Here is a 13,391-nt window from a genome sequence, read left to right as displayed (position 1 = left end):
CCCGCGGAGGGAGGACGAGCCGAGCCCCCGGCGAGCTGAATGGCTGCGGTCAATGGCTGAGCGGGCGCGTTGGAGAGATGCCGCCCGAGAGCCAAACTAGAGACACCTGAACCAAAGTGTGCCCACAGTTGGGACCTGCTCCACACTCTGATCTCTCGTGTGGCATTTTTCCCCCTAATTCCCAGCCTTAAATGTACTATTTTTAGTATGATCTTTCATTTCTCAGTCCCAAAAATTTGTCCGGGGACACGTGCGCTCTGAGAAGGAGATGAACCTCAAAGGCTCCCTGCCTGACCCTTGGAACCCACATCTCCATCTTTGAGGTTTATCTTTGTGGGGACTGACAGTGCCCCAGACCTGATGAAAACCTCATTCCCACATGTTCAGCTAAGTGCAGGATTTGCAATCACAGACCGGTCTGGGTTCGAAGGGACCTTTACGAGTCTAACCCCTGCCATGGGCAGTGACACTTCCAGTGATGGTGCTAAGCTGAACATCGGCATCTGCAACACCACAGAAAATCCTGTGGGCTTCCAGCCCGGCCTCTCCAGGTATTTAAGAGGAATTAGGGCTTCTCTCACTCCTTCCTTCAGTTTTTATCCCACAGCCTTGCCAAGGGGGCAACTCCCAGTACCCCTCTCCCTGTGGTCCCTTCTGCCTCAGGGACACGGCATCCTGCATTCCAGGATGGCTGAAGTGGGAATGTGTGTGCCCAGGGAGAAGGGAAATCAGTACCACCATGCCTTGGCTGAGCTCCATAAGGCTGAACCACCCATGGCTGTAAAGCATGAAGTGTTGAGAAGGTCTCACAAGGTCCCACCCATGCACTGTCCCCTCCAAAGGGAACAGAGAGTGACACAAACGCCCAGCAGAGCCAAAGGAAGACAAAACACAAGTGCCGTGGTCAGGCTGAGGTAATAAATACTTCTATTCATGGAGAACAATGCAGCAGTGCAATGTTTTATTGAAAAAAAAAAAAAATCATCTCACTTGATACCTCAGAAGACTGCATCGCAACGTTGGAGGGCCGAGAGCCGCGTCAGAGGCACCTGCACCAGGAGCCCCCAGGAGCCCTCCCCTGCCTGGGGTCTCCTGGCTGCCAACTGCTCCCGGCAGGGAGAGGAGGGACTGCCCAGGTTAATGCCCTACGTCCTACCACAGCATGGCTGGCTCAGTCTGGCTGCTCTCCTTGTCACCTCCGAGCTCCCCGGGGACAGCGGTTCCCTCAAGCACAGGACTTGCTGGTAACCTGCTTTATTGTCTTTTCTTTCTTTTTTTTTTTTAATTTTTTTTTTTTTTTGTTAAAAAGCCACCCCACATCTTTGCCCTTTTTTTTTTTTTTGAAGAGTCCAACGTACGATTATAGTGCAAGAGGGCTTGGTACAAGTGAGCATTACCAGCATGCCGTGGGGGGACAGTCCTCCCCTACAAACACATCATTGTAGGATTAAAAGAACACCGTATCTCTGGAGAGAACCTGTAGTGGGTCACCATGAAACAGCTTTCAAACCAACCCACTTAAAAACAAGGTCAGGAAAGTTTCTAAACGATCAAATACATTCACTTAAAAAAAAAAAAAACCAACCAAAAAACCCCCAAAAAAACAACGAAACAAAAAGAAACCAAAAACATTTAGGAACAAAACCTGTTGAGATGGCCCCTTTCCCCCCCGCCCTCCCTCACCCTGCAAACACTTACATATGCTGCAACTACAAGCTGCTCCTTGAGCGGAGGCAGCGAGGAATGACCAAACACGGCAGGAGATGCAGAAGGAATCGAGTTCTGGTGACAGGCACTTAGTGGGGCTTGGGAGGGCAGCAACGCAAGTGTCTCAGGGCCAGCTCTGTGGGCAGTGGGCAGGGCGGCTCCCGGGGAGCGCCCCTGCCCCTGGACACCTTCCCAAGATGCCAAACCATGGTTTCCTACAGCAGAGAGAGGAATGCCTGTGCCACAGACGCAGCTCCTGGGAACCACTGGCAGCGGAGGAGTTTGGAGGGAGAAAGGTGGAATGTGCCCGTGGGCTGCACACCTGGCACAGTGTGCCTGTGGGAGGTGAGCGGTGCCCTTCCTGCCCTGTTCCCACCCCAGCCCATGGCCTGGCTGGAGGAAAGCGCTTTGCTGAGGGGGAAGGAAGGAGGTGCATGTGTGAACCGAGGGCTCTGCGCCTCCGTCGCGCTCTCGGGGATAAGGCATGGAGAGAACGCAGCAGAGAATGGAGAAGAGATGCCCTGCAGGGATCCTGGCCAGGAGGGAGGCTTCTCCACCCTGGCACCACAGCAGTGTCTGCCTGGCTCAGGAATGCATGAGGAGCAAGCCCGGAGCTTGCTGCCCAGGCTGATCTCGTGCCCTCTAAGCCTGCTCCTACCCAGCCAGGGAAACTGAACCTCCTGGCAATGCTGCTCTGTGAACTCCAAGCTACACAGCTTAGCATTAAATCAAATAAACAAGAATGAGATCTAGTCTCTCCCTTTCCTCCCTTCATGCTCTCCATGATTTTTGGGTAAGCCAGGCCCAAGTTTATGACAACTGAACTATTCCAGCCTGATCTGGTGTCACACTTGGAAAGACAAAGTCCAATGAACTACTTATAACCTCCCCAAAGCTGCTCGAGTTCTCCCACATACCCTGCTACCTCTCCAGTTACCCCTGGCAGCCTCATCTCCAATTTGGGAAACACTGCAGTTGGATGCATGATTTCAGTGTTTTTCTGGGTGTGCAAAGCACCCCAAGCCCTTTCCTTGCTATTGGTTTGGCTCAAAGTGGTGCAGGAGAACCGTGGCTGCTGCAGGGGTGGGATGGTGCCCCGTGCTCACAGAGAGGATGTGAAGGCGATTCCAGTCAAACCTATCTGACCACCGGGAGATGGGATCAGTGTTAAGGCATGAAGTATCCTCTCCCCTGCTGGGGATGCTTTCCTCCCACTAATATGTTCTTGCAGAAGGTTCCCAACCAGCCCAAGGAGGGATTTGGGAAGGCTGCCTGGCTACCCACACCGAGAAATGCCCACGCTTCAGGAAATGGCTGTTTCCTAGGAACCTCAATCCTGATCTACCTCTCAGACCAGCACAAATTTCTCTGGCTTGGCAAAGGCCACGCCGCTCCCTCCGGCCCATGCTGGGTCAGGCACGGTGTAGGAAACCATGGCAAGGACATTCACTGGCAGCTAGGAAGGGTGATTGGAAATTCAAGTATGCTTTCCTCAGCGCGCGGCCCAAGGTGGGCGTCAGGAGCCCCAGACTGGCACGAGGGTTGTGGACATCCCCACTCAACCAAGGGCATTTCCGTGCACCCCGCCATCCTCCCCGCTGGATGTCTGCCTGCGCTGGCGTGGCCACGCAGAGATCCACAGATACAATGTGCATCTGTAAATGCTAAAAATAATAAAAAGTGCAACGACCTCAGCTTCTTTAAAACAATCCACACTGCTCTGTTACTGTCACAGGAGGGAGGTGTCAAGGGAGCCGGAAAAAAAAAACCCTAACTGGAACAGTAGATTGCAAATTTCTCACAGCTTGCACATTACAGTGTAACTGTTCCCAAGGAGCCACAGAGAGAACCTGTCTCTTCCTGCTGCAGCAGTCAGGCCCTTCTCCTAGCAACTCTCCTGCTTGCCCCGCATCCTCCTGCCCTCTCCACAGCCAATCGAGCCTATGGAATTTCTTCACTTAATTAAGGAGGGAGGAGGACAGAGGAGCAGAGTGCAGGGGAGGGAGGGGAGGAAAGTGAGCAGGAACTAAGCACAGTCCTCAGGTTTGCGTCAACGATGCCTTCACCGTAAACAATGGGAAGGAGGGTCAGCCAGCCAGCCCCCCTCCCAGGGCGACCAAGACCTGAGCCAGCCACAGTCCTGGTCCCAAAAGGAGCTTCAGGCTTGGAGTGAATGAGGGAGACCATTCAGCAGATCCACCCCAGAGTGGTTTGTTTTGGAACGTTTTCTTCTCTTTTTGGTTTAAAATGTCACTTGGGTTTTTTTTTTCTTTTTTGTTTTCGTTTTTCTCTCTTCCTCCTATGCCTCCTCCTCCTTCCTCCTAAAGAGAAGCCCCTTCCAGTAAGACAGGGCAGGAGCTGCAGGCGTGGTGGTTCCTGCAAGGCCCAGGAGGCACCGGTCACTTGTGACGCTGAGCCGTCTTCTTCCGTTTCCTCTTAAAGAAGCAGCAGCACCTGGGGCACAAAGGACAAGGAGGGAGAGTCAGCCCCATGCCTGGCAGCCTGTGATATCCCCACAATGTCCCCATGATGTCCCTGCCATCCCCCCACTTGTCCTCATGCAACAGCATCTCTGCCTGCCCGGCCTGGGCCCCACCACGCTGCCGGGATGGGGGGCAGGTGCTGGTGGGTGGGTGACACCTCCAGCCTGGCCTGGGAGACCAGGCATGGCCAGCTGGGGTGTCTCACTGCCAGGCCCCAGAGTGCCAGCCAGGCTTCTCCCTCCCAGCTAGGCTTGACCCTCCCAGGCTCCGCTGGAAGGCAAGGAGCCATCTGGGAAAGCAGTAAAACAGGGACCCAGGTGCTGCACTCCCTCTGTCCCACCCCAGAGGAACTGGACTGGGGAGGTGAGCTCTGGCTGCTTTTCCCAGCCACAAGACACACGGTTTTCACTACTGTTCACTAACAAAACGAGTTCCAAAGAGACCTCGGCTCAGGGACCAGGTTTCTTTACTGAACCTTTCATGACAACCAGAGCTTCCACCTTGGATCAATCACTCAGTGCCGGGATGCAGAACCCCTGCTTCTTCCCCCATCCGATGTGAGGGTGGTGCACAGGATTAGGGGAAGCAAGAAGGATGGAGAGTGAAGGCTGAGGTGGGGAGAGGAACGCCCAACGCAGCTGAACCGTGAGGAGCGGTGGGTTCCCTGTGGGATACACTGGGAGCAGTCATCCAGAGCCTAAACTCCTCCTGGCTTCCTGCAGAATTCCTTGGTGCTGAACATGTATCTACCTTTCTACCCTGAGCCCGCTGTCAGGAATGCTCTGCACATCTGTGAGAGTCCTCCTAAGCTATGTGTCTTTCTCCATCTGCTGGGACAGCTGTCCCTGGAGAAGCCTGGGTGATGCTGGAAGACTGCTCTTTCAGGCTGCTGGAAGGGATGCTTGCATAAACAACCAGAGTAGACCACTGAGTCTTAGAAGATCCCGAGTTGGAAGAGACCCACAAGGATCACTGAGTCCAACTCCTGGCTGGACAGCCCCAAGAATCCAACCATGTGCCTGAGTGTGTCGTTCAAATGCTCCCTGAGCTCTGGCAGGCAAACATGAGGATGCAAAGACTGTTTTTTCCTACAACCATCTGTTGTAGGCTAAAAACATTCCAAACCATTCTACCATCTTCTCCAAACTATTTTTCATTGGGTCCCTCATGGAGTGTCAGCTTTACACCCCTGTCCTCTCAGAGCTGGAGGAACTCTCACCCAGATACTTGTCCCTGGGTGCACAAGCTTCACTCTGGGGTGCAAAAGCGATGTGTGAGCACAACCTGCCATGAGCTGAGCCTGCCAGCACAGATTGACTGCTTGGGAGAATAAACAACTCTCCCTGTGACATGGAGAGCTCCCACAGCCCCTCAAGAGGAGGGACTCCTCCCAGTGCATGGACTGATGTCCATGATTTGTCTCTAGGCTCCTGAAAGGCCCAGCTCGGTGGTGGGACGAGGAGAAATGCAAAGCCCTTGTCCTTGCAGGGCAAGTGATGCCTCCATTGCTGCCCACCCACCCTGAGGTGTTTGTCTGCCACCTCAGCACCCCCATCCCAGGCTGGAACCCCCACCCCAGGACTGCTCTGGCATTTTGTTGTCCCGGGCCATCTGCCACCATGTCCTGCTTTAGCCTGTTGCAGTATTTGTCCCACAGTAGCCACCTTCCTTCATGGCTTGTGCGATGGTGAGTAAGGGGCACGTCACAGGGAGAGGATGGAGGATGCACGAGTGATGGTTTGGCATGCAGCGGGTAAGGGAAGAAGGGGCTGAGCAGCACTCGACTCCTTGGGCACCGAACAAAGGGAGCTGACTGACTTCTGGCTGGTTTTCCTTGTGACTGTCTTTTTAGGCTCTTACTCAAAGGTCCAGGGAAGGGTTCAGGAAAGGAAGTCCTGGCAGTTCAGACAGGCAGAGGCAAAACACCAAAATAAAAGGATAAGGCAGGCTGACAATTACAGAACGTGATCTCTCTGCATGCAGATGATGCCCAAGAGAACAGCCCCAGACTACGACATACAGAGAAGCCAGAGATGCCAGAGGTATTGGAGGCAATGCCTATGGAGAGCAGGGCAGAGTCAGTCTCTCATCCAACAAGGACATTCCTCGCCACACACGGGCTTGGCCCCCTCGCTCTGTGGCAAGTTCCACCCATCAGCCCATCCTGGAACCTACAAACTCATCTGAGTGTCTGCATGGCCCTTCACTTACTGGGTACGTGGTTTCCCCAAGGGGCATCTCCTGGGACAATCTAAGACTGGAACACTACAGCTTCAAATGTCTGATAAAACACCAAGCTGGGCTTGGACCAGTGCTAATCCCAACCTTTCCACCCCTTCTTTCCTGGAGAAGCCCATTCACCTGCACCTTAGCTGGCTGGAAAGGAGCCACCTTCCACCTGTCCTCTCTCAGTAGGGGCTCTGTCACTAATGAGGACTCCCTGGCCTCGTCCTGCCATCCTCTCTGGCCTGTGCTTCTCCGAGAGGAGACTTTCCAAGGAAGTGAGTGGCCCCTCTCCTCAACACTCAGTGCAGGGTTTTCGCTTTGTGACCGTCTGCGTGAGGAATTCCTGCAAGAGGCTCAGCCAGCCTCGGCCTGACTCTGCCCAACTCCATCAGGCATCATCTGCTCACAGACATAAAACGTTTTGGGGGAGATGGAAAGCCAAATAGGAAAGGATTCAAATCTGATTTTGCATCCATCCATTCAGAGATCAGCCAAATCCCTCAGCCTAGTGTGGCCGGTCAGACACAGCCCATGCCCTCCCCAATATTGCAAATGGTCCTAAAATCAAAACGGCTCTGGGTTGGCTTTGACTTTGTGCCTTTTTAGCGTTTGGTGGGTTTGGTTTTGCCAACCCCAGTCTAGTCTGGTCCGCTCCCCCTTGCATGTGGACTGGAGAGAGGGACTCACCACAAGTTGAGCATTTTCAGGCAGCTACAGAGAGTATAGAGAAAAAACACAGAAAGGAAGAAAGAGCGATTAGTTCACAGAGGTGGGATGGAAGCGAGTCACTGCAGCCATGCAAACATGCAGTGCAGAGCGGCAGACACACAGCAGGCCTGCCCGCCGCCCGCCCCAGCACTCACACTGCTCTGCCCTCGCACCTCTGCAGGGCACGGGGCTCCGACCAACGCCCGCTCCACGGAGGCACCACAGCCCTCGGGCTCTTATCCGGGGCTGGGGTCAGAAAGGAACCCCAGGCCACCATCAGCTCTTGTCCCCTGCAGCTCCAGCAGCAGCAGAAGGGCCCGATGATGGATCTACACCTGGGACCTGCCCTCCAGCGACACCCACTGCCAGAATCCGGAGCTGTTCTCCAGCACGCTCCAAGCAGGAGCATTGGCACAGCTCTGCCTGTGGAGTGCCAGGGAAAGCCCATCCTGCTACTGCACAGCATCTCAAAACACAGAGCCCAGCTCCAGCTCCTGCCAGCTCTCTCTGGCACCCTTTCCTGCACAGCAGAATCCCAAAGTCCTTTGTCCATGTGTGATCAGAGACGTAAGGAAAGACAAAGCCTTCCCTGTGGCAAACAGAATGAAGTGATCTATGCTTGGGAATTACAAGAGACCCCAAACCTGTCAGTGCAAAGCAGCATATGCTCTGCTTCCCAGCACCTCCAAAACCTATCTGGGAGCACACAAACAAGGGCTGGAGAGAGACAGGACAGCTCCATGTGCAGTGGGATAGGGCCTGGGTGGCACAGCTCCTTCCCACCTGGCTTGACATCTCCCTAGTACACAAGAGTGGGGCTGGACCTGGCCTCACTGCACAAACATGGGCTGGAGATGTTCCTGGTTCTTCCTTGCACTGGGTTGTTGGATCAGAACTGTTGAGGATGACAATCTGCCCCATCCTAGGAGACACATGCCCAGGGGGACCCCCTTCAGAGCCCATGATGCCAAGCTGGTGGTCTCTGTTGGCCACACAAACCACGTCTAACAGGAATGTTGCCCACTCTGGAAGCTGCTCCTCAAGATCTCCCCCACCCTCCCAGCTTGATGAGGAGCCTGCAGCAAATCTGAGGCTTCCTGGGCTGGGAGGAGAAGGTGTGCCTGTGGCTGCTGGGATCAAGGCCAGGCCAGCTACCAGCGAGCAAGACCCCACACACATGGCTTCCCGAGGGATTGGGGAATCCCTGAGGGAGTGGGGAACAGAGAGCAGAAGACCTTCAGGACAACCAGCACAGATGACACACACCTAGGGACCTTTTCCATCCATACACCCTTCCTGTATTACACCTGCCACTTTTCCTCTTCATACAGAAGTGCCTGCACAGGTTGAGGCAAACAATGGGGGACAAGTGGCACCAGGATCACCCAGTCAAATAATAACCAGGCAGCTGGGCCATGTCTCAGCACTGACCAGTTCAGTGCTCACCCCCTCACTCAGGGGGTGCCAGAACTCTGTGGTGACCCTGCAGTGACAGGTCTCAGTTGAGTTCAGAGGTGGTGACAAGGTGCAAAAGGTGACATGATGGTGCTGGATACAGGACAGGAGCCAAAATGGTCAGAGCAGCAGCTCTGACAGCAGTTCTCACACCTGACCACAAGCTACAGGAGAGGTCAGCTTAGAGGGAGCACTTTCTCCTCAACAAGCTACTTCTGGTTCCTCTCACTCAGCTTCTCAGGGCTGGACCAAGAGAACCCCCAGGGAGAACAACCCATCCCTGCAAGAGTTACTTCCAGCCTGTTCTGGATACCTGTCACACACCTCTCACAGCCAGAAATGAAGTGACAACTCTCAGACCAAGGATCTCTTTGCTGAGCTATGCTCAAGCTACTCCTACACTCTCAGCACAAAAGCACAGTGTGTTCTCCCTCTGCAATGGGGGCTGCTCACTGGGATTCCTGAGATCAGCTCCCAGGATTTTGGTATCTGTGCTACTGAAATGTCTATCTGGCAATACATGCTCTGAGTAAGAGTTCTGTTCTCCAGGCATGACAAGTGTCAAAGAGAAGCAGCAGCAGCAGCAGCACTGAAGGCACCATGCACAAAAGCAGCAATAGGCAAGGAAAAGGGCATGGGACACGAGCACTGAGGACTTTGCCACAGAAAAATGTCCCCACTCGCTTCCCAGGAGAAGGATAATGACCAACCAGTGGAAAGCCTGGTGTAAAGCAAACGTACTTAGCTTCCTCCACCACCTCCACCTCCGCCTGCGCCGTGATGGGTGCGTTGGAGTGCGCTCCTGTTGGGTCGTCCACGTTCAGCTCCCCGTTGGTTGAGCTCACCACCTGCAACACAAAGGAACATCCCGTTCACCAGGCTGCCTGGCAAGGGCTGCTGAGGGAATGGGAAAGCTGGCAAATCACCATTTACTCCTGTCTCTTTTCACCCTCTCAGGAGGCTGCTGAGTTTTGTGGGTGCCTTGGAGTCTCCAGGCTGGAGCAGCCAAGGCAGAGCAGCAGGCAGGGGCTGTGTGTGTGCTCCCCTGCTCACATTCCTGTGCCCAGCCCACGACTTTGCATTGAGAGGCCCCTCTGGGAGTGCAGGCACTGGTGTGAGCACTGATTGCCAGTCCCATCTACACACACGAGCTGTACCATGCTGATTGTTTCCTCCTGACATTTTTACAGGTGAGCAGCTCAGTCCTGTTGTCTGACAGGACCTCCTCTTAGCCTTTCTACAAGGTAAAAGGAGGCATTTCCCATGGGGTGGGGGTAGGGGTGGCACTCAGAACTCCTGGTGGCTCTGGATGATCTGAGCACCAGGGATGAAGGGAAGGAAGCCCTTGCAGCAGATGTCCCCTAGTCAGCACATTATGTTAATTTTGAACACTTCAGTCCTACAAGGAGCTGCTGTTTCTGTCAAACAGTCCCCTTGGGCTCTGCCAGGACAGGTTAGAACTCAGCTCACATGGTGCTCTCCTCGAGTGACAACTCCTTGGTGTTCACCCCTTTCCTTACTCATCATGCCTCGGCTGCCCTGGGTTCTCCAGACCCCCATGCTTCCCATGCAGATCTGCAGAGCACTGGCACTTAATTGTGTTGTTCACAGGGCTCTTCCCACACTTTGTTCAGCTGCTTGTTAAATTCCATGTTACAAAAGGCTTTGATTTTCCTCCTTGCTTTTCACATGCCGCCACTTCATCTTCATGTGGCAAATTCTGCCTTAAAGGGAATGGGGACTCGAAGCTGCTGACCTGCCAAAGTCCAGCACGAGCTGGGGTGTCTGCTGAGGAACAATTCCAGCCTCTGCAGCTTAGCAGCCACACACAGCACATTTCCTGTTCTCAACTGCAGATAAGCAGAATTTTAGTGCTTACAGTGGCACAAGGAGCTTGTAAACTGCTCAGGTTGGCAACTCTTCCCATCCGATTCCTAGGGCTGCTTCAGTGCTGCTGTCACAAGGAAACATTCCCCTCACTAAGAGGGACCAATATGATTTTTATTCATGCCTCAACATATGTTATACATGAGATGAAAGATTCCTGTAAGAGCTGTGCTAGCAGCCCTGTCCCTGGGGAGGCTTCTCACAGCCAGTCAGGGCAGAGAAAGCCTCCGTGATCGGACTGTGAGTGACCTCTCCCCACCTGCCCATGAAGAATGTCCAGGGAATTCAGGCTGTGGGAAGAACATTAACACATAAAAGCAGCTAACTATGACACAAGGAGGGTCATTTTGCTTTGGGCTGCTAGGAGGGAGTGGGGGCTCACTTGTAGGACTTGTAGGCTTGCTTCTAAGCTCCTTTTATTGTGGAACGGGACACTCACATAAAAAAAATTAAATAAGAATATGTACTCTGTATTGAGTGCTAAAGCTGTACAATCACAGATTGGTTTGTGTCAGAAAGAACCCTTAGAGTTCATCTAATCCAACCCCTTGACATGGGCAGGGACACCTTCCACTAGAACAGGTTCCTCCAAACTCCACCTACCCTGACCTTGGACACTTCTCCAGCTTACTCTCTGCTCACATCTGAGAGCAGAGCTACACATTCATCAGGTTCTCCTGATTTTTGTTTTTCTGTTTCTCACTAAAATATCTTTAAATTAAAAGAGAACCGAGGCTAATCAAGCCAAAACCACATTAAACCCAGCTAAATATCAAGAATGAGTAAAAATGTCAACCTAATCTGCATTTTCCTTAGGGACATCCTGCACTACCTGTCTCCTTGGCTCAGCTCTGTCCTGCTCCAAGCACTAATTCCCATTTCACCAGAGCCATTGTTCAGGGTGTTGTGTCTGACAGCAGAGCCAGCTCTCACAGCAAAGCTGTGCCAAAGAGGCAGCGATAGCAGAGCTCTTGTCTGCTTGGATGACTCCTGCACCTTCTCTCCAGCTTGTCCAGCCAGCTCACTCTGGCTTTAGTGCCAGAAAGTCCCTCAGCGAGCTTGAGTGACAACCAGGACATGTAGGGCTTCACAAATATGAATTTTTCAGGAATTTAAAAACACTGGTAGTGCCAGCTCCAGCACTGTCTGTTGCACATCCTCTGCTCATCTCCTGGCAGTGCAACCCTCTGAAGATCCACCTTGTGCCCACCGTGCCCTCAAACTGGTGGTGATCTGCTGTGGAACAGCTCAACTCTTCCCAATATTAACGGGGACTATGTACAACAAATCCTACTTCAGCTGCTTGTACTGCCCTAGAGCATCTCCAAGATAGAATAGAGGGTACTTAATAGACCAGATCTACTAATGCCACTCCTTTTTGTTTTCACTTTAACAAATTTAGGCTCAAAACTTCAAAAAAGCTTAAAAAACTTTGTTGAAACAGTAAAAGCCATGGTGTTGGCCATCACAGCTTGGGTCCCTCCCAAACCATGGTTTGAGCATGACGTATGGGACAGCACCAGTGAAACTGCTCTCCTGACCACAACATTGCTGCAATTTGAGGAGAATTCAGGGGGTTTAACACAAGAGCTGCACACAACAGAAGGAAGAGGTACCTGCACAGATCCTCCATGTCGATCTGCAGCCAAATGAGATGTCAAGTACGAGGTATTTGTCTGCCGGCTCGGCTGGATCTCCCACTCCCCTCGGCGATCCGATGACGCCTGCTCAGGAGTTCAGGAGCATGAAAGAAACAGAAGGGAGGGCAAAAGGTGAACGAGGAGAAGAAATAAAGGTGTATTGGTTAGTGAGTTAGTTTCTTTGCAGAAAGCAAGGCATTTACACTTTTAGCTGGGCTAAAATTCCCCTTTACCAAGTGCACCTCATTATTTCCTTCCGTAGTGGCTGCAGTGATCCACTGTGGGAATGGATTTCATCTCCTTTAGCTGCTGAATGAAGGGAAAGATATATTCTGGAAATAATTTCTTTAGAACAGCTTCCCTTCCATGGATTTCAGCACAGCCACAATTACACTGACAGTATTTAACTATGTCTGTCAGGCCACACGCAGCAGAGCACTCGGCTCGGCAGCAAGATGGGATTCACAAAGCTCAACCTCCCTCAAATACATCTTTTCAAACTAAAATTTGCAACATAAACCGAAGTCAAACATTTAATTTCACCCAAAGGCAGTTCCACATGCTGATTCACCTGTGCAGTGCAGAAGGAAACATCCACACCTGCTTAACTGAAGAGAGGATTGGGGGCTTTTTGGGTTTCTGCAGAAAAGTAGATAAGATGCTTTGGCTAATAAGTTTCCTCTTTGCCCCCAACAGAAGAACACCAGGTGATTTAAATTATTAGAACTTCATTTATTTTCTTAGAAGAGTCACTCTGCACTTGCACGTGAAGCTCAGGTGGGTCATTGTTGGGGGTTAGGGTTTTTCCTTTTGCTTCTTTCTTTCAGGGAATGTTGTCCCATCTGTTGCTAAGATACTTAAGAGAACAAAAGATGCAGCTGGGAGGAGGAGGTGAGGAAAGTGTGCAGCTGGCTACTCTCTTACTTGAGGGGTTTCTCTGGGGAAGGGCAGAGTTACCATGAGATTTTAGGCTGAGGGAAGGGGCTGGGTGCAGCTCCCCTCTCGCTGTCAGCATCGGGGAGAACATTTGAGCTGTTGTTTACTGTGGGGAAATTCACTGCCACTGCTGGAGCCCAGCCCTGTACTGCTTCTTCCTTACAGTGGGTGAGCCTTTGCTCGTAAAAGAAGCCGTAGGACTGAGACATTATTAACATCTGATCAAACTGGAAAGGACCCTTAACATCTAGTGGGATGCCTAAGAGGAAAAACAAGGACTGCAAGTCTCCTCCCTGCTCCAAGGGAGCCTCTCATGGCCATGTTCAGGAGCCCGGCTCCCACTGCCCAG

At 52.4% G+C, this 13,391-nt stretch overlaps 1 protein-coding gene across 1 annotated transcript in view; it reads right to left on the bottom strand.

Annotated features, from left to right (window-relative positions):
• Positions 1 to 930: 930 nt before the first annotated feature.
• The window catches only part of CSNK1G1 (casein kinase 1 gamma 1), a 91,023-nt gene continuing 78,562 nt past the window's right edge, over positions 931 to 13,391 (bottom strand). The window contains 4 exon segments of the mRNA XM_005425886.3: positions 931 to 4,161; positions 7,104 to 7,127; positions 9,321 to 9,427; positions 12,083 to 12,190. Coding sequence (XP_005425943.2) covers positions 4,107 to 4,161; positions 7,104 to 7,127; positions 9,321 to 9,427; positions 12,083 to 12,190 — 294 coding nt within the window. The 3' untranslated portion in view covers positions 931 to 4,106.

This window comes from Geospiza fortis, unplaced genomic scaffold, assembly GCF_000277835.1.
Source record: "Geospiza fortis unplaced genomic scaffold, GeoFor_1.0 scaffold317, whole genome shotgun sequence".
Lineage (NCBI taxonomy): Eukaryota > Metazoa > Chordata > Aves > Passeriformes > Thraupidae > Geospiza > Geospiza fortis.
The sequence above is the reverse complement of the archived record's forward strand: the minus strand, read 5'-3'. Positions and strand labels throughout refer to the sequence as shown.